Below are 22317 nucleotides of genomic sequence, written 5' to 3' on the forward strand. Positions count from 1 at the left end.
TTGTAGAAATTTATTTAAAAAATTGTAATTTAAAGAATAATATTTAGACAATTAATGCTTTACCCTATACATTATTTTTTAAATTTTTTCTTTCTTTTTATATTTCTTTTGCTTATTCCTTATTTATAGAATTTTTGCTGAATTTTTTTTAAATTTATATAATATAGACTATTATATAGAATTATAGACTTAATTAGGAATTTTTAAAAAATATGAAATCCTATTATTCGCTTTACTATTATTCCTATTATATCCTTTATGTGATTAGTAAATTTACCTCTAAGTAATATTATATAAATAGATCAATAGAGGATTTGCGAAAAAAAAACACAAAGCAATACGCTATGTAAAGATATATAATTTTAATGGCAAATTTACATTCCAAATTTCATCCGTCTGCTTCGTTGGCGTTTTGAAGTGACTGATTTTCAAAGACATACAGGTTTTTTTAAGGCTCATGGAGGTTTGAAATTTAAATATTCATCAAAAAGTCGAGGTCAACTTTCTTAAAAATTAGAATGCATTCTCTTTGTACACGAGAAAGTAAAATGATTGGTTAGACTCCATTTGCAAAAAATGTTAGCTTCTGAAGAATACTGAACCAAATTTTCATGATTCAGATTTGGTAATGTAATGCCGGGAATCATAAATGTGATACGAAAAGACTGACTCTTCATTTTTCCCTCGATTTCTTTAAATCCTAAAATTAACTATGTCATTCATTTCTAAAATTAAGTATTCATTTATTTATTCCAAAGCCCGATTTTTAGAGCAAATGAACACATGTATTTTTATACAAGTGGCTATTAGTTAATTATATTAAGACTCCGTCTGGGAGCAACACTAAAGCTATTTTGAGACGAATCCAGTAATTTTGAACATCAGTCAGACGACGAGAACGACACTTGAATTGGCAGTCCAATCTACAGACTCCCTCATTACACCAACTGGAGAACACTTAGCCCATATGAAATGTTCACGTCATGTTTAAGGTGCACGAAACAAATTATACACGACAGATTTTTAGTTAAATTGGGTTTAGAACCTGGAGCCTTCCGCCCTCGAAGTCGAGACCTTAACAACAAGACATCACAACTTCTGGCATAGGTAACAGACAGCAAATTTTAAATTATAATCATAAAATTATTTTCAGCACTTACATCATCTGAAACAATAATTAAAAAATTAAACAGAATCATACAATTTCCTATTTAGATTTGGATTTTAACGAAAACGATTCACCAATCCTTTCAAATGATTCATAAAATTCTACACGCGATAAAATCTTTTAAACTAGTGTAAATACAATTTTATCAAATCTTGTATAATAATATTTTTTTAAAAAAATAACCTAACAACAAATTAGTTCTTTTTTTGCTTTTCACCCAATTTTCTGAAAAAAGTCTAAACCACGGAAATCATAGATTTATGCTTTTAAAAAAACAAAGAAGAAAAAAAAACGAGACGAGAACAATAGCTTATGGAAATGACACGTATTTAAAAACAAGTAAAAGCGACAATAACTTCGCGCATGACCTATTTCCATCTAAACAGAAAACACGTTTTGACCCATAAATCCAAAACGACAGATTTTCTGTGAAAGGTACACTTACCAGCTTTTTAACACTAAACGCTTTTATTATTATTATTACAGCCAGTTTTCTTTTCTTTTTTTCGTGCACCGTTACGTGAAAACAGCTGATGTTAAACGAAAAGAAAGGGAAAGGAAACGCGTTTCGAAGCGAGAACAATTCGCCCACACCTCACTCTATTACATCAATACCCGGGACAATGGCATAGGACAAATTAAATAATCATAATGCGCTCTTACAAACTTTCCATTACTGCTTGAATGAAATGAATAGATAGAACTTAAAGAGCATTTATCTGAAACGATACCTTCCCTGCATGATCCATCGATTAATAATTAAATTTATTATGCTTATAAGTTTATTTTTCACTTTTCCGAATGTAAAATATGTTACTAAAAAATACTTTAAAGGTAAAAAATTCGGTCTCTAGCTTTCGATGAATCGTCGTTTTCTGACCTCCTGAGTCCCAAAAACCATTTTCTGGATATATGTCCATCAATCTTTAAAAGTGATATTTCAAAAGCGTAATCAGCTACATGGATGAAATTGGGTATATGGTTTTTGCTACAAAATTATGCATTTTTGACGAATTTCTGACGAAATAAGTTGATGAGAAACCAGTCCGTCTGTCCGACCATGCATATGTAAATACGATAATTTCAAAACATAAAGCTAGATGAATAAAATTTTGTATACAAATTTATCATCAGAACTGTACTTGAGTACCTTTCATTTTTAAATTACACCTGATATGAGATTGATTGTTTATAAATACACATATATATAAATACGATCATTCGAACACGAAACAGAAAAATAAAATTTCATATTCGATCTTGTGACCAAAAATGTTGATTACGCATAAAATTTTGGAAATTTTCTATTGAATAGCGATTGAAAGAAAGATTTCCAAAATACATTCGCGATTATTATTATTATTATTATTTTGTTCATTATACTACGAAACACAAAACGCGCCATTTCGTGCCAACGCAGCAAAACTCGAGACGAGAGCAAACTTGCTGTTGATATCGATCATCCCGTGAATATGCCTGTTGTGTTACACCAGCATGTAACATACTTGCAAGCTTACAACCTAAATCAGTAATATGTCCTACAGATACACAGTCTAATGAGGAACTATAGGGGTTGATCTTAAAATTTTCTCTAATACTAAGATGTTATCTAAGAAAACATCTTGCATAGCATTGGCGCACAATAGTTATAAAATATTAAACTTTGGCGCAAATTTAGCATTTTTACTGAATCTATCATGTTATCCTTGGCGAGTTATTTGGCGATTAAGCTCTGACACGCTGTTAATAAAATCCGAAAATCGAATCTGTATTTTAGATATGTTTCTCTCAGTCGATTGAAACTAAAATTTGACACTGAACTATAACTGTAATCACAAAATCACAAACCAAATTTGATATATTTCAGTCATCGAGTTTGAGAGTTATCGCTTTTACATGAATAGACCATCAACCCTCTTTGAGTGATGCCTACACTACAGTTATTAAATACGAGTGCCGAATTTTATTCATCTAACTCTCTTTATATTGTGATTATTGTGTTAACTAATATTTGAACAGCCGGACAGATAGACTTCTTCTGAATGGATTTTGCTCAAAATCTTGCTTGTAAATTTGGTTTCAAGATTAGATACCAAATTTCATAAATGTAGCTCTAAGTGTCTTTGAATTATCACAGACAAACAGAAATAATATCAAAAAAATATGTTTAGGGGGGAGGGGGGAGTAAAAACCTCCATTGGTTTTCACAAGACAGAATTTCATTTATCCATTCTATTTGCAGAGAGTATTTACATAATTTTATAACAGTTTCGAGATCTTTTTATTAATGTTTAACTTTTTATTAACTATTTTTTTAATGTTCGAAACAATAATCTTTTTCCTGCCATTTAAGTCAGCATCGTGATCTTCTTGAGAGAAGACCTTTTCATAAAATTTCTAAGGTTCTAATTTCCATTCCTTTTCTGCTACTTTTCAGAGCCCATCAATCGTGGAGGGTTTTCAATTTAAAAGAAATCTTTTCAGCAGACCAAAGGTCCAATAATGTTGTAAAGATACATATGCAGCATCTATACAGATGCATGCATATATACATATACAATCATTTTTTTTTCAAGGAATGTAGAAGTACTTATCAAAATATGATTTGTAATTTTGTCTTAATGATGTTTCAATCTTTGAAAGTCATTGGAATAAAGAAATGGAATTCCTTCTATAAATATAGGACATAAATTTTTCTCTTCATAGAACGTTGAGCTGATTTCAACATTTCCCGCTCCCCCCTCCCGTAATTCTTATTCTTAATTCGACAATCGCAAGCCCCCTACTGAAATTAAATTTAAGGAGCCTAATTAGTACATCTTTTCTTTTCATATTCGATAATAAATAAACTTACTTTTGCTGTAGTTATTTAGCTAAACCTATTAAGAGTCACGGTGTATTTTCATTTATCAATTAATAAATAATTTTGATGAAAGATTCTACTAAATGCTCAGCGTTAAGCATTTAGTAACTGTAATCATATATCATGCCTTTTTTTTTTTTTTTCCATCATAATTTTCACAATGCTCATAATTCGTGCCAACCATTTTGTTTAGAACCATATTTTTGTATGAGCTCGACAATTTCCAATAGTAAAAATGATGAAAGGAAAAGTTTTTGTCACAGAGCAGTCTATCAGTATTGGTCTACAAATACAACGATGATGTGAAAAGGAATCGTACCTGTGGAGACAGTCCACAAATTCTCATATCCTTTGATGAACTGATTAATTTTTGAATTGAATAAACCTCGGTTGTTAACTTGAGATATGAAGATGAAAATTTGAGGGCCTAATTTCGAAAGATTCCTTATATCCTACAGAGTTTCAGGGAAACAGTTGTTCAAAAGCAAAGAAAAAAAATCGTTTTTTCTTTCGGAATCTGACACGGATTCATCCTAGAAGTCTACAGTCAGAATTTCGAATCCATCGAAGATCTGTGAGCATAGAAGTCAGTCTACATCAAATTACCCAGTGTTTCAGCCTGCACTCTTTCACTAAAAATCCAGAAAGGAAGAGGACAATTTGGATCTCGCACTAGTCATTTCACCAAATTTCAAACCAGATTCTAATTTCCTTCACGCAGCTTCAAAAATTAATCAGTTTGGTTTATTTTTGAAAAAAAACGTAAAACTCGTGAGTTAGAAGTAAGCTGCTTGGAAAGACAACTTTTTTAAAAGTTGCTGGCATAGTTAAAATAATTAAATGTCTAAGGCCCATTCCGCACAATAAAATTGTTATTTTGACTCAGAATTGCAATTTTCACATGAGGTGCATATTGGACAGATGAAATAAAAAAAATATATTAGATTTCGTGTAGTGCAACACAAAAGCAAGCAGATCAGATTATGATGAAACAAGACTAAAAACATCAAACAAAATTATTTATTCAAATTGTTTCTCAATTTGGAAGACAGCTAAAGAAGGAGGGTAAAATTATTCCTCTAGCTCAAGTGAAAAAAATTTTTAAGCCAGGTACTACATCATAATTTAGAAGCATGCATATCAGATTGAAGACTGCAATATTTGCATCCAAATTTGAATGTAGTGAAGAAAGATTCAAATCTTCATGTGCTTAGAATGTTAATTAAGAAAAAGACTTCAATTTCGATCTAAAACGTCAACTCAAAATAAATAACCATTTCCTTTCCATTCAAACCACACCCTTTCTTTATCCCTACCAATACCCATCATATGTCAAACTTTTTAAGCAAATGCATGACTCATTGTATAATTTTGTTTCGTTCAAAAAGTATCAAAGTTCTATAAGTATGGTCAAGACTTCAAATCAGTTACAGTCAAAACCATTAAAAAAGTTAACTATTGAAAGGTATCATTTCCTACAGTTGAAATTTGTATTACACAGCAGTACAAAAATTAACAAGCCATATTGCAGTTTTTACAATTCTTGATAGTATTAAAGAAAGATTAAAAATGATATTACTTCTTTTATTTAAAAATACTTACCATCCAAAAGAGAACTTTTTTAATAACAAAAAATATATGTATGAATGTGAATTACAATTTAGATAATATAATGAAAAAGGTCATTTGTACAAAGTATAGAAATTAAATAATCAGAAAACTTCAATGTTAATCTTTTCTTTGCCTTCCACCCTACATTATTTCTATCAACCCCTCTAATCTTTTTTGATAGAAGAATGATAAAATAATAATAATTTCATAACTATAAAAGTTTAAAATTTTAAAAATTCTACTTCAAAAATTTAAAAATTAATATTTTACTTCCATTCATCAAACTGTTGAAATTTAAAATATTAAATCAATTACTTTTGGTGTAAGCCAGACATATATCATCTCTATTACTAAATAAAAACGAATGTGTGTCTAAATGTTGACACTTTTCAGAGTAGAAGTTTGACCAAGAGTTACCAAATTTGGCACAAATATACTTTAGAAAACAGAAATGTGCTCTCTAGAGATTATTCCTAAAAAATAAATAAATCTTTATATCATTTTAAACTTTAGAAGAAAATCATTTTGATGATAGCAGTTTAACTGATATGCAATTTTTCCACTTGATTTTTCTAAAAAAAAAAACATTTTATATATGATTTAAAACAATAATTTTCAATCTTACAACAAAATTTAAATCACCTTCATTGTTTATACAATGTTTTAAAAAATTTGCATCCCTATTTTCTTTAATTTTTGAAAGCAAAAAAATAAATATTATATTTTAATTTTTCTCTAATCGCCTTTGACAACCAGCAAATTTAACAGAAATATTGTTTTTTAGCAGCCTTAAACTTTTGTTTGACATTGTACAAGAGCCTTTCTGATGCACATATGTCACCTAATATCACAGATACAGAGAAAAGTAGATCTAGCTTTATCATTTAAAGAATTAAAAGCATATTGTCACACATGGTAACTTTATTTTTATATTTCTCAAATAAAATGAACAGATGATTCCAATATTAAAATGATATGAGACATGAAACTTGTATTATATGAACACTTCTAACAGGATGTTAGGTGGATATAAACAAGAGAATAAAGGAATTTAAGAATAGCCAGTAGATATATATATATATTTTAATTTCAGAGATATTACATAAAATCTCAAAAGGTTTTATTCATATATTTGAAGAACAAAAAAAAAAAAACAAAAAAAAAATCATAAAATTAAATAGGTCAATAAAAATTCATATTACCAAGGAATATGGGGGGGGGGGGAAACAGAATTTACATTCCTTAGCTTTTAATGATATGGCAGAAAAATATTAAATTATATAATTATAGAAACATAGAAAATATTTTAAATCTCACTGCAAGTATAAAAGACAATGTAACAAACGTTTTGCAAAAATATTTTTAATTTTTTTAATTCAAAAAAAAAATTGCATGACAACAAAATAAGCTTCTTACAAAGAAAATTCAAATTTTTAAATGGTGTAAAAACCCTTTATATGAGATAATATTTTTGGAATTTATAAAACGAAACACATCTACATTTTACTTCATTTTTAAGAAATTAAAATTTCAAAAAAGTAAAAATATATCCATCTTTTAGCACCATATTCTTCCATCTAAAGTATATCCATGCCAAGCTTAGTAGCTTTAATCAAATGTTGCTTCGTGGATTGCCATTAGACAAAAAACTCACTTTTATTATAAGTAGATATTCTTTGACAATATCTCAACATTTTTTTTCCTTTTTTATTTTTATTTAAAGCATTCATATAATATAACTGTGAAATTTAATATGTGATTCACATAGTTATGCTTCTCATGCAAATGTGATGCCTTCTTACTTGACCCTATCAGGATTCATGTTTGCAGTAAACAGAATGGGTCAAGGTACAGCTATTAAAATAGCAAAAAATTTATTGTCTAATATATTATAGATAAGAGAAATTGAATATGTCGTTGAAATTAAAGCAGCCAATACTCCCAGCAAACCAAATAGCCACCAGAGGTCATAGTTTTCTCAATAAAATTAAAGGAACCTTTTTAAATGCTAGTATTAGTTATTAAGAAAAAGCTGCTGGCATTCAGCCTAAAAAAATGCGTGAATTTGCTGTGAGGAAAACAGCAAACAAGTAACATAATAAAAAAAAATTTGAGTCTATTCCTACTTAGGTCAACAAAAAAAAATTATTTTAGCTACTTCTTATTAAGTAATTACAATTAATATAAATGTGCATATACATATGACAGAATTACAATATTAAGTGGCAAAATGGAGCTTGGCGACATAGCGACAGATTTGGCGACCAATAGAAATTATTGGACAAATTTAATTAATGAATTAATATTCAAAAAAAATGTATTAACATAAATTGTTATCCACTACAAGTTTAAAAAAATCTATTTGAACTTGAATGGATGAATAAAAAGTATTTTATTAACAATTATTAAAATTTGAACAAGATATATATAGAAAGAGAGAGAGAGTGTGAGCTAATAGTAGGAATTGAAAAATAGATAGCAAGTCACACAGATATAATAAGGTTGCAATAACTATAACTGTGTAGACTTCTACCAGTTATAGTTATTGCAACTCATCTGATATTCCAGAATGCTGAATTCTCAGCTGCCTTCTCCATAGACGAGGAAGGTTTCAAAGCAATTTTTGTGCATATTGGCATAAGAAAAATTAACATAATTAAACATACTTAAGAAAAAAAATGGAAATTTTTTACTAAAAGGAAAAATACACAAGCTAAATACACTGCATTGATGTTTCCTGTTAGTCCTAAAAAAATAACACAATTTATTATCATTTACAGATCCAGACTTAACCATAAGTTTGAATATATTAGGCTCATCAATTCAACAAAATTGGTCTAATACATATTACCAGAACTCATTACATGACAGCAAACCAATTTCAACATAAATTTAAAAGGGACATTTTTAACAGAATAAAGAATAAGATAAATGCTATAAATTAACTTTAAGACACTTTTAAGTGAGGAAAATTAACTTATAAATTTATAACTACAAATCTCAAAGTAACATTAGTACCATAAAACATGAAAGTAACATTGAGCAAGATAAAAGCCCATTTTGTTTGGTTGAAATACTTTCAATATATATATCAAGTTGTAGTACTTGGATACAAAAATGGTTTCAAAGGTCGAAGACAAATGAATGCCAAAACAGATTATAATCTTTTTAAAGTCATACTGTACATTATTTTCAATCTACTCTATCACTTGCCCTCCCCCCCCTCTCCGGATCATTATGCTAGTAGAAATACTACAGATGCAAACATACTAGGACAGCCAAATAGTAAAAATTAACTAATTATTCAGTGAACGTTTTTTGTGACTAAATACTCTTCCTTTTTCTCTAAGGCAAACAGAATTCATAAACACTACTGGACTGCAAGTGATAATGTTTCTACTCAATACAACAAAAAAAGGTAACATTAAAATTTATACATAACTAGCCATAATAAATGTGGCTCAACATACATAATTATTTAAAAGAATGAAAAACCAATAAATATATTAGAAATTAAAAGGAATGTTTAAAACTTATTATTGCAATTAGTTACCATTATTGTAGGTAGTAACAACATAGTAATAACTTCATTAAGTATATATATATATATATATATATATATATAGATATAGATATATATATATCGTAGTAACAAATTTATAACAACACAGAAATTTATTTATAAATATTCAAAGAGTGAGAGAGGGTGAATTCATTTGCAAACAGTCATAAGAGGTCATCATTCTTTTTCAACTTTATTGGTATTACGAGAAATATGGTTGCAATCAATGAACTTTAGTTAATAAAAGAAATAATTTTTAAAAAAGTGCTAAATCTTATAATTTATATTTATATAAATATTATCCTATATATAATTAAAACAAAACAAAATACAAAATTTTGTCAAATTCCAGAAAGTAATTAACTGCAGTTTTGAAAAGATGCACACAGAATTGCTTGTTCTACAAATATAATTACATTTCTATAACAACAACTCCCCTTTTTTTTTCAAAGCAATTGAAGAACAAAGGAGCAGAGTAATGCCTAATTCTTCTCCAAGGTTTAAAAAAAAAAAACCTTACATTGATAATTCAATTATTCCAATACTAAATCACTTATTTATCTACTTCACTCATAAAAATCTATAAGGGACTTATATTTAAATTTTTTAAATTTAATTTAGTCATCTAAAAATTATATAAAAACAAATTCCTAAAGCCATCTATCCAATAAGACAAATTCATAAAAGGAGTAAAGAAGAATAGCAAAATTTCAGAAATACAGAAATCACAAAGTTTTTATCTTTTAAATGTCTTATATAATGAATCCTCCAAGTTTTTTTATTCTCACTATATATAAATATTTAACAATCAATAATAGTAGCATGAGTAATATTTTCACATATTAGTACTTAGATTTATAAAATAAAACATAAATTTTATCCATCATGGTTGGGATATTTAAGTAACAAGAGCAAATTCTATAGTAATATGTCAAAACATAATCAACACATTTTTAAAAAATATGTATGGGAACATTTTATACATACAAATGCATTATACTTTTATAGACAGAAATTCCAAATACAACAAAAGTTACTATTCTATAAAGTATAATCCCAATCATTATCAAACTTGGATGTCAGTGCTACATTACCCAATCAACTGAGAGTTACATAAATATTAGTGCTAAGAACTGGAAAATTATTGTAACTAATTAAAAATTTATAAGATGTCAGAAATTTACAAAATGTGTGATCATTTCTTAAATGAAATCAGTTAGTAAATGTTAAAAAATAAAGAATAAAAATCAATTTAAATTTTCAATTAAATCAAAATATCTTTAAAAATCATTAAAAAAATTAGTTTACTTTACTCCTTTAAGAATGATACAGAATAAGTATTAAATTTCTATAGTGTCAAAAAAAATCAGCTTTCTGATAGAAAAAAAAAATCAACTATTTATATTTTCAAATAGATTTCTTTCTCATAAGTCTAAATTTTTCCTAAAAAGATTAAAAATAAAGAGCAATTTTAATTTGGTCACATTTTTATTTTAAAAACAGGTAAAGAGTATTAATAATAAAAAATTTAAAATGAACAAATTAAAATTTCTTCCATGAATATATCTAATCAAATTCTAAAATAAGCTCCAAAATCTATTGATTCACATGGAAATATGAACATACAAAAACTCCAGCATATTTGCATTTAGAATGAATGCACATAAAATCTCAATGATTTCAAATATCCATGATTATAAAAGAAATTTTGTTAACTTCACTAAGAGTTTTTTTTTTTTTTTTTTTTAATCTTCCATTTGGCTCAGAAATTTCAATATTTTATTAATCATACTTTAAATTTATTTATGGTTGTTACAAACATGGATTTATATAGTTCCATCAAGTCTTGAATTCATATTAATAAGTAAGATTTCATGAAAGCTAATAATATTGCATCCATAAAGCAATGTTATTGATATTTTATACTTTAAATAATATCATGCAGAGTTGAAACATTTATTTTAAAATATTTTTGGGAAAATATTTCATTTTCAAGAATTTGGAAAAGAAAATTACTATGGTGGGGGAGGGGGGGAAATCAATGCAAAAAGATAGATAATGCAGAAAAATATACTAAATACAACTTTTCAACCAAAAAAAAAATGGCATTAACTTAGTTTTGAAGAGAACTATATATATATATATATATATATATATATATATATATATATATTAATACAGATGTACTGGAATTGCTTTCAAAGAAATTCAGAATTCTTAATAAGAATATTGAATATACAATCTCACTTTTAAATGCAACTTAAATGTTTTTTAATTACAGAATAAAATATTAAACACTTTTTTCTTGATATATAATTTAAGTATTTGTACAGATGAATATGACTCTATTTTCTCATTTCTACACCCATAAAATTTTAATACTTACAGAAAAATACACCCTTAAAATTTTAGCACTTAACATTTTTATTCTGCATTTTTTTTAAAATTCACAGTTTATCCAAGAATGTGAAATCCGATAATTTTAAACATTAAACTTTATAAAATGTTGATTGGTGGAAATGAAATGGCATCATCAGTAAAACTCCAAGGCAAAGGTTTTATAAAAGGTGAAATTACAGAAATACTTTTCCACTTATATAATATTCCAAACACTAATTTTTTGTTTTTTGTTTTAATGTGACATGAAAAATTGAACAATTTCCATTTATCTTGTAACTGATCTTCATCAAAGATAGATATATTAAACATATTTAGTTTTTAAGCAAAATATGAAATAACAATTGAGATTCTGAATGTTATAAAATCAGTTATAAACTGATAGCACTATGTTAAAATCAGGATTAACACAGAACAAGAATAATGAAATAGTAACAATTTTTAAAGAGTTAGAAAGGATATGAGAATAAAAAGAAAGCCTACTTGGTACTGCAGCACAAAGTTGTAGAAAACTATTATTCCAAGTTGGATCTGCACATATTGTATGTCTTTGCTGTGATCCTTTAAAAACTAAAAAATAACTTGAACCTTCAGTAGGTAGCTCATTATAAAGTTCCACAATTATTTTTCCACCTCCCTGAAAAATGATTAATTTTCAATATTAAAATTTTTATTCACAGGCATAAAAATAATTTTAAATGTTTCTTGATTTTTCAAAAAATTTCTTTACTTAAAATTTTCCAATGCTTGAAATAAATAACATAAATTTCTATTTTTAAGACAAAGTGTTACAGATCTGCAACATATTTTTGTCAGAATCAATGAAATTAGGAAATTAAGGAAGCTTAAAAAGAAAAGAAATATTTAAGCATTTTTTTTTTATCATGGATTTTAACAAAACCCATACAATAAGTTTAAATGGTTTGGGAACCTTTATCAAACATAAACAAACAAAAAAAAATCAAACGTATAATTTTTTTTAAAAATGACAAAGAGAAAAAAAATGAGCAAAAATGAAATTTTATAATTTGTTATCAGAAGAATATTATGCATATAATAAATTTACATATCTATAAAAGGAAATTAAACATTTCAATCCTGAAAGATTTAGATTAATTACAAATACCAACTAAGGAAGTAAATAAAATCAGTTTGTTGTTAAGAAATTTTGTTTTATATAATCCAATTTCTTATTCTCTAAGCTTTGTATAGAGAAATGTATCTTAAATTGTCTAAATATTATTTAATTTTCAACCATTGCAGTAGTTTTTTAAATGCATCACAACAAATAATAAATAATTTTACATGTAGCTTTTTGTAAATTTGAGAAAATACAAACACATTTTTTTTTAATTAATCTTTCTGCAAGTGAATTATTTTACTTCCTTAAAGCCATAAATTTAATAACCACAGCAGTCACTGGAACTGAAAACATGAAAGCAAAATATAATTTGTTTGCATGTTTTAAAAAACCTAATTTTAAAATATCTTATTTTGATTTTTTTTTTTATCCTTTTTAACATTATTATGGAAAGAAACAATTTTGATGATAGCCAAAAATTAAAATTTAAATGTCATATTAATAAATACTGGATTTTATAGCGAGATCTGAAAATTCTTCATACAAAATAAAACCCATTTTGTTAAATATAAAATGATATTTCTAAAAAGATCATTAACAAACATCAATATCAATGACAAAAAATAAAACTTCTACAAAGATAAATCCTAAATTCTATCTCATTTTTGACAGTTAAAGAGTTCCAAATGCATACATACAAACAAAACATGCTTAGAAGAAAAATTTAACACAATGTTGTAAATTAAATTAAATAAAAATGACTACATATTAAATTAAAATTTGATAAATATATAATTAATATTATAAAACCAAGAATTATTTCATTTCATACAAAATAGTATTGGCACATTAAATGAAAAACATAATAAACTTACGTAAATAGGAGCTTCTTTGGGAAAAACATTCATTTTGAAAAGACATCACCTTTTTACCTTAAAATAAAGATAGACTTCAGTAATAATTTATATATATAGTACAATTTTCAAATAAAAACTCATTTAAAATATTAAACAAAATGAAAATCTGCTTTATAGACTAGATGTTATGAACTGTTTTAAATATTAGCTGGATATAAATACATAATTTATATAAAGTAACCAAGCCACATTTAAATATAACTTTTCAAATTTTTGTTTTGTAAAAGTTACAGAGAAGTTTAATATTAATTATAATTTTAAAAAAAACTACAATATTTCAGATGGTTTTAATAAGCAATCCTGCTTTTATTAAACCTGTTTAGAAGATAAATTTAAAACTTATAAATCACATATAGTCAATTATTTTTTCTTTTTTACATAAATGCAATACTTAAATATTTTATTATTAAAAATATTAAATTCAAAATATGCAATCAGGTGTAAATTAATAATCAATATAAATATTTTTTTAATGAGCTTATGGTAAGAAATTAAATTGCATAATGAATAATAATTTTCATAGCATTTAAGAGGAAAAATTACTATGCTTAGAATTGACTTAAATACTGAATTAAAATTTAAAGACTATATTCTTTATTTAAAAACACTCATGTTTTTATATAGACTATACAAAAATCCTCCTCTTAAACTTTATAATAGTAAAAATGAAATAAATAGTTAATATATTAAGGTTATATAATAATAATTCTATTTTTCCCATAGTGTCAATCACAAATCTAGCTAAAAATAACTTAATTCTTAAAAAATTTTAATAAAAAAGTATTACACAGTTTTTATATTAACAATATAATGAATGTTTTCTCAGTTTTATGAAAAAAAAAATCTTCAATAATTGTGTTTACTGAATCAAATTAAGAAATTTTACACTTATCCTACAAAAATAAGCATTTCATAATAAAAGGATGAAAAATAAGACAGCAATATTATCAAATAAAAAAATATATATTCAAAGAATATTTCAAAATATATCTCTTTAAATGATTTTCTTATTTTATGGAACAGCTTGGATATTTCATAACTAATAAAACAACAAATATTTCAATAAGAAAATTAACAAGTAAAAAATTTTAAAAAGTAATAAGAAAATTTATATAGTTAGTTCAATCTAACATCTTTTTACTCAGTTAAGAGGAATAGAAACATTTTTTTTACAATAAATGTCAATTAGAAATAAAAGTGGAAAGTACTGTGAGTAAACTGCTCTATATGCCTTTCAAAGAAATTTTAAATTTCGATAAAATAACATCTCTTCTTTAATTTCAATAAATGGTAAGATATTTCATTATAATTTAAATCAACATTTCTTATATTTTTTTTAGAAATAAGTCAGTTATAAAAATAAATCTTTAATGCCATAAAATCAAGAAATATAATTACAATTAATGCTATATTCATACTTCAAACAAAAAATGCAATTTATTCGTAACTAAACTTACATGAAATAAGAATGTCAACATAAGATGATTTAGAAACAACAGTCCAATTTTTGTTTACATTCAACTGGTAAGAAACTGAGATTCAACAAAACCACTTAACAATACACGAAAACTGGATCGGTACCAAAAGAGTTCATTTCAAATAAATAATATGTTGTTTAAAATTTAATCCGTAATAAAAATGGTCAATTAATAAATAAACTATGGAAAATTAATTCACGATCAAAACATAGTTCACCTGACCGGAAATTCTCCATCAAACACCAGCCATACAGGAATGTCATATCGGCCAATCATTTAAGTCAAAACCATGAAGTTTTCTGTTTACTTTGACGTCACATGTAGCCAATCCTGATTGGTCAGAAGTTCTGACAGTACGGAACTTCTGACACCTGTTCAGTAGTACAAGTAACTTCAGGTCTAATACTTTTTAAAAAGAAAAAAAAAGCATTCAACAGGTCTGAAAAAATAATAGTAATTTAAAAATAATCAGCGAAATTCGAATAATAATTTTTTTTTTACGAACGACTTACTTCAGAATAGTTTTGATAGAATGGCACGATGTAACTATCATTTCAAAATAGTGACATCATGCTACATGTTAGCGATACTGCATATTGCATAATGGGACAGGAATTGGCACACAGGAGTGAGATTTGTCTGAGGGGTACAAAAATAATAGGTAAAATATAAGAATCAATGCAGTAAAAAGAAATTATTAAGCAATTTCGCAGGAAAAGGAAAGTGATTTGAATGATTTTAAATAAATGGATTGATAGCGAAATACATAAAAGTTAAAAATGGAAATAAAAGATAAACTGATGTTATTTCTTTGGGATTATTGTTTTATGTTTTTATTCCTATAGGGTTTTTTTTTGTGTTTTTCTGTTGAAGCCTTTTACAATCTTTCAATCTGACGATGGCAGACCGAGATCTGTATTTCATTTTTTTTTTTTTTTATCAATTTTGAATTTTTTTGGTAAAGCCATTTAGATAACATCGCATAAGGACTGTTTAATATTATGATAAAGATTTTCTTATCAATAAATTCAAAAATAGATGTCACTGGGCCATATTTAACTGAAAAATGTTTCAAAAATGGTGAAAAAAATAATTTTATACTAGTTTACTATTAGAACAAAAACGATATGATAAAATCAATGCTAATAGTAATGTGGTGACACTTTATAAGCCAGATAACAGCTACGAGACATGAGACATTTCTTTTGTCTTGTGTTCATGTTACTCGGGTACGAACCATAAGGTTGCGAGTTCGATCGTCGCTTATAACCAAAGTGCAACAGTACCGATGTCGAGGCAAAATCTCATGAATCCTTTTATTCTCCAAACAAATAAAATAAACTATTAACTCTCACCATTAATCTTTTGTGCTATAATGGTGTGCCTACCATGTGCAGCGAATTATTGAATTTTCAGTATTCAAATTTAAAATTAAGTAAAAATCTTAAGTCATTTAAAAAGCAAAAAATCACTTGTGTTACAAGTGACTTCACACATCAAAATGTCAATACCTCAAGTGTCTTTTATGACATCATAGGGATTGGAATAAAAATTAATGTCCCAAATTTGATAATCTAATCTAAGTAGGAAATTAAATAAATTCTTAGTTGAAGAGGTTAAAAACAGGACAAAGTATCGTTCGTCTTACCTCCGACGCACTGGAGGGGGAGTAATGTGGTGACGCTTTATAAGCCAGATAGCAGCGACGAGGCATGAGAAATTTCTTTTGTCTTGTGGTCATGTTACTCGGGTACGAACCATAAGGTTGCGAGTTCGATCGTCGCTTATAACCAAAGTGCAACAGTACCGATGTCGAGGCAAAATCTCATGAATCCTTTTATTCTCCAAACAAATAAAATAAACTATTAACTCTCACCATTAATCTTTTGTGCTATAATGGTGTGCCTACCATGTGCAGCGAATTATTGAATTTTCAGTATTCAAATTTAAAATTAAGTAAAAATCTTAAGTCATTTAAAAAGCAAAAAATCACTTGTGTCACAAGTGACTTCACACATCAAAATGTCAATACCTCAAGTGTCTTTTATGACATCATAGGGATTGGCATAAAAATTAATGTCCCAAATTTGATAATCTAATCTAAGTAGGAAATTAAATAAATTCTTAGTTGAAGTGGTTAAAATTTCAAATTTGAAATTGACTCGCAAGGGAAATTATCTTTTTTTTTTTTTTTTCGAAAGTTAAAATATGCATCGCACACCCTTTATTACAGAAGAAATTATCGATTCATTTGTCTCAACGGACACAGTGCAAGATAATATATAACAGTAGCTAAAAAACCGAACAAAAACGAAATGCGATGTTTTTAAAATCAAAATGTGACTTGGGAAGTATTGCCGTACTTATTGCTATCCTAAGCACTTGCCAGATTCAATGGAATCCTGATGTGCAAACCAAAAAAATCCAGTCCCTTAACGATCGGCTAAAATAATGTGCAAAATGTTTTCATTTCATCCATCCGTCAAGAACACATATGACAAACAAAAAAATGCGATTTATGCAGTAGATGCATTCTTGATGAAATTAGTTAAAGACCACAAAAATATATCAATTATCATGGTGAGCATTCAGCTCTATCCAAAGAGTGCTCTTTCTAAATCAAAGAGTAATTCTTACCATACTTAAAAGAGCAAAAATTTTTATTCAAAAGAAGAAGGACACATTTTTTAACAGGCATGATAGATATAAAAGACAATATAACTATAATATCGAAAAGAGGATTAATCAAAACATAGATTGAATAAAACGAAATAGCAAACCAGATCATATAATGGGATAACATAAATAGAAAGGTTTGAAATAATATATAGAGGGTAGAGCCGTCAACAGTCAAGCTGGCCCCAGTTGGAAAGTATTGACTTGTGACCCCCCCCCCCACACACACACGCACCAAAAACTTCCACTCTATTTTATTCCGGATTGGTGGATCTTCTCTCAAGGCTCAAGTAACAGAGTTTTAACCCTTCGCTGTCGTGAGAAGCCTGGCAGAACGCATGGCAAAAACTTATAAAATATCTTTAATCAAAGTGAAGAAAAAGAGTTATCCAAACAGAAAAAAAAATTATCAAAATGAATTACTCTTAGCTCAAAATACCTAACAACATTGTTACGATACCCTCAAGATATTATCAGGTATTCAAAATATCGAATAACCTAGTTGAGATACCGTAGAATATCTTACGGTAATAGGGATCTATGTAATTGGATGCAGGTACTTACTGTGAAGCACCTGAGTTTTCCTTTTTTTTTAAATATCCATTTTGTTGATTTTCTGTTTTTTTATTAAAATTTTTTATCCCAAATCATGCAACTTAAACTTTGACTTTTTTCGTCGTTTTTGTTTTCAAATTTTTAGTATTTTGTTTTGCCTTTCTTCACAATGACCTTCGTTCAAGAGAATAATACAAGACATGGAAATTAAAAAAAAAAAAAAAAAAAACCTAGCTTAATATTCCATTTTTTCCATATCTGAATCCTGGATTTTCAAGGAGATGTTCTTCCATTTGAAACTTCATCTTAGCTCTATGAAAATTTTCTTCTATTTGCACAGGCAAGATCAGACTGGAAGGGGAATAAATAAAAGGTATTTCCAATACCTACTACTTATCCTATCTAAATAATTCCAATATGGACACGTCGTTTCACAAAAACAAAAATCCTTGTCACTCAAATCTTTTACAAAGATTTAAACTTTATTATTTATTTAAAAACTCGTCAGATTTTTAATATTGACAACATGAAAGTAGTTTTTGATAATTTTTTTCCTCCTGTGTTCATGCAATATTGTATAATATTGTAAAATATTTAATAATATAATATCGCAAATTATTGTACAATATTGTACAACAGGCTGTGCTACCCGGGAAACATCTCCCAACTCGATCCCTTCATGTCTCTGCATTCATTTTCCATCGAGATAATTCCGCGATTAGGATATGAGTTTTGAAATCGATCATAATTAATAATCACCACATCATAGAATTTGGAAAAAATATCAACAAAGATCGAAATAATCTGCGAAATTGTGCTCTGAAACAATCTACAGAAATCTTATCAAAAAATGCTACTGTTAATTCCTACTGATGCCCAAAGTTTCGAAAGCTACTAAACCTGTGGCGTAACTAGGTTGGTCAGTGACAACAAGTGCCCTGGACGCTCTTACTAGTCAGCCCATAATTAAGGAATAAATTAATTGCAATTAAGAGAAAGTTTTTTTAAATTTAATTCTTATTTTCTAGTTTCCTATCAATAAAAGTGATGACTATTTTTCTTTCTTTTTAATGCCGCGAAATATTCATTTAATTTGGGAATTCCCAAAATTCTATTCACCATCCAAACTCCATATCTATTTAGAGAATTAGAAATGCTTTTTTGGATTAATAAGCTAGGTCAGATATACGATACACTCTCGAGTATCCTGTTCACAACTATCTGGCTTCGTTTTCTTTTATAATAATTAAATGAGGACAGCAAAGCTTTGCATTTTAGTAGCATTGTTTATGTTTCCTGCATTTAAGGAATTACTGAATTTATGTTAAAATGTGAACATTTTATAACCTTTAACTTACTTCTTCCAGAATAAATTCTTGAAACGCATAATGCAGTATAAACTATCAGTACAGAGCCTTCTATTTTAACTCAACAAGTTACCGGCAACTGCTTCTATGATTCACCGGGCAGTAGCCGCACTCACATTCCACAAGGCTTGTGGAGATAAGTGGAGGGCTTAATACTCAATAAGAATTCAGAAAATATGTATTATAATAATGAGTTTTAATATAAAAACTTTGTTTTATAGTATTAGTGGGCAAAGAAATGAGTTCATAGAACTTCGGCCTATCCGGCTTTTTTGTTGTTCGGCCAGTCCTTTAGTCACATTAGGCGGGATATTCGAGAGTGTACTGTAAGATCATAATAAAAACGAATCGTGAATAAGATGAAAGTATATGTTCTAGCTTCTTTATTTAGAGAGTCAGAGAAACATTCAGCATGACTTCGGGTTTGATATAAATAAGTTCAGAATATTTTTGTTCACTGAAAGTTCTTATTAGTCAGGGAAAACAAAAACGAGTAGCATTTTGATAAAGTTAATAGAATTACTGTAAACTAAACTGAATGAGAAGAATCAGGAGTAATAAAAAAAAAAGTACTAAATGCAGAAATGTGATGCGAACTTTAATATGCTATAAATGGAGTGGTTGAAATAACAAAACATTTATTAATCGAACGTTTTGACAACTTCATGAGATTGAAATAAATTGATTTCGTTGAAATTTTTAATAACGAAACAATCAAAAAATAAACCTTGACTGCTTTTTGTTTTTTAATTATATTTCTAAAAGAAAAACCATTAGAGATGTTCTTAAAAAACTCCTTCTCCAGGGCACATAGTTTTTTTTCTTCTTATTATTATTAATTAGTCCCTTAGGTAAGTGACTACGCTAAAAAGAGGATTTTTTGCAAAATGCTGAAATTTCTTTTATTTAATATTCTTAATGCTTGAATAGGTTTATTTGTAAAACCGTAAGAATTTTGTTTCAAAGTCTTTTTTTTTTTTTTTTTTGATGATGATGATGATTTTTTATATAGCAAAGTCTATTTTTTATACTGATTTTTATATTTGCATTTACATAAGTGTTAATGCTATTTTACATGTTTAGATTCTCAAATTCTAATCTTTAATATAATTTTCTTACAAAAAACTTCATAAATAAAAATCTAATGAATATTTCTTGTTCAAATTTGGTATAAAGATTTTTCAATATGTTCTACAGTTCCTGAACTAGAGAATAAGTAAGCTATTCATTAAAAAATATGTCTGAATCTTACTAATTATACTATCTTCAAAATTTTAAGTAAATCATTTGATAAAACTCTGAACTAAAACATTTTTGCTTTACATATCTTTTTAACCAAGAAAAGGCACTTTTTTTCTAATTTTTAAAAAAACTTTTGCCACTTAACTGGTATATTTTGTTTTCATTGATGTTTTTTACAATCTTTTTAAAGCAAATATTCAAAAATACAATTATTTTCGAACGTTTTTCAAAAAATTCACCCCGAATGTACTGAAATAGATTAAAAATTTTCTTATATGTCTTGCTAAATATTTCTTTGTAATTAAAAAGTTGTAAAATCTATTTGATTTATCGTATAATTAATGAGAATTAAATCAGTGTTTGACGATAAATAATTAATCAATTAACTTCTTTATCGTGACATAAAATATAAACTCATTGAACACCAGAACAGAAACAAAAAGCATAAATTTTATAGAAATTGCAAATATTTTCATATACTGAAAGTGAATGATAATTTTTACTTTTGTTTTTTTAATGCAGCATTTTAATTTCATTTTCCTTATTCAGTTTCAAAGTATTAGTTTTGCATTCTTAAAAATTGATTTTTTTTAGTAAATTTATTTATTATTTTCATGACAATGAGGGTTTTAAATCAGTATTCTATTCTTATTTTATGTATTTTAATGATTGTGACGTTAATTTCTGAGTTACTTTCTTACATTTAATTAAATGGATAAAAAATCGGAAATCTTGAAATATATCTCTTTACAGCAATGTATTTCAAAAGTTCTTGTGAAAGTTTAACCCAGTTAAATTTTCAATTTAATATTTTAATAAAAAGAATTCAAAATTAATAATCTGTTTATATTTTATATCATGACTGCTGACTGTGATTTGATAAAGAAACATTTTAATTATTTCTTAAAAAATTAATTGGATTTCTACTGTCTTTTAATTGGATTTCAACCGTTCCAATTCCGTTTATTTCCATTCCTAAAACCACTATCAAAGAGTTACCTTTTGTGTGTTTTTTTAATATTTTCTAAATTCTAGTTTACGATAAGTACCTTTTTATTTAAATTGAAATTTCTGTATTAAATCGATACCTCATTGTTTATAAGATTCCTAAAAAAAAAAAAGTGTCTTGGCATTAGAATTTTTTTGAAAATGAACGTTAGATTTCCATTTACAAATCCCTTATGAAATGTTATTTAGTAATTATCTTTTCCAGTATTTAATATAGGTAATTAAAAAATAATAAATCCAGGCAAATTTCAAAACAAAACGTCTTAAACATATGCTTTTAATCTAATTGAAATAAATTGCTGTTGTAATCGACCAGTTTGAAAGAAAAGGTTTAAAGATTCGAGGAAGCTTTGAAATAAGTTTGTCATAAATTCTAACAATGAAAACTTCTG

At 26.9% G+C, this 22317-nt stretch overlaps 1 protein-coding gene across 4 annotated transcripts in view; it reads right to left on the minus strand.

Annotated features, from left to right (window-relative positions):
• Positions 1-15330, minus strand: part of LOC129968502 (A-kinase anchor protein 13-like) — a 248961-nt gene extending 233631 nt beyond the window's left edge. For 2 of the 4 annotated variants that reach the window (XM_056082447.1, XM_056082443.1), the window contains exons 1-3: positions 15057-15330; positions 13558-13614; positions 12085-12238 (exon numbers count right to left, since the gene is read on the minus strand). In XM_056082447.1, the coding sequence (XP_055938422.1) occupies positions 12085-12238; positions 13558-13590 (187 nt within the window). In that variant the 5' untranslated portion in view covers positions 13591-13614; positions 15057-15330. The remainder of the gene's footprint in view (positions 1-12084; positions 12239-13557; positions 13615-15056) is intronic. The other 2 variants (XM_056082446.1, XM_056082445.1) reach the window with 1 other exon arrangement.
• Between the last annotated feature and the right edge of the window lie 6987 nt (positions 15331-22317).

The sequence above is a fragment of the Argiope bruennichi genome, chromosome 5 (genome assembly GCF_947563725.1).
Source record: "Argiope bruennichi chromosome 5, qqArgBrue1.1, whole genome shotgun sequence".
Lineage (NCBI taxonomy): Eukaryota > Metazoa > Arthropoda > Arachnida > Araneae > Araneidae > Argiope > Argiope bruennichi.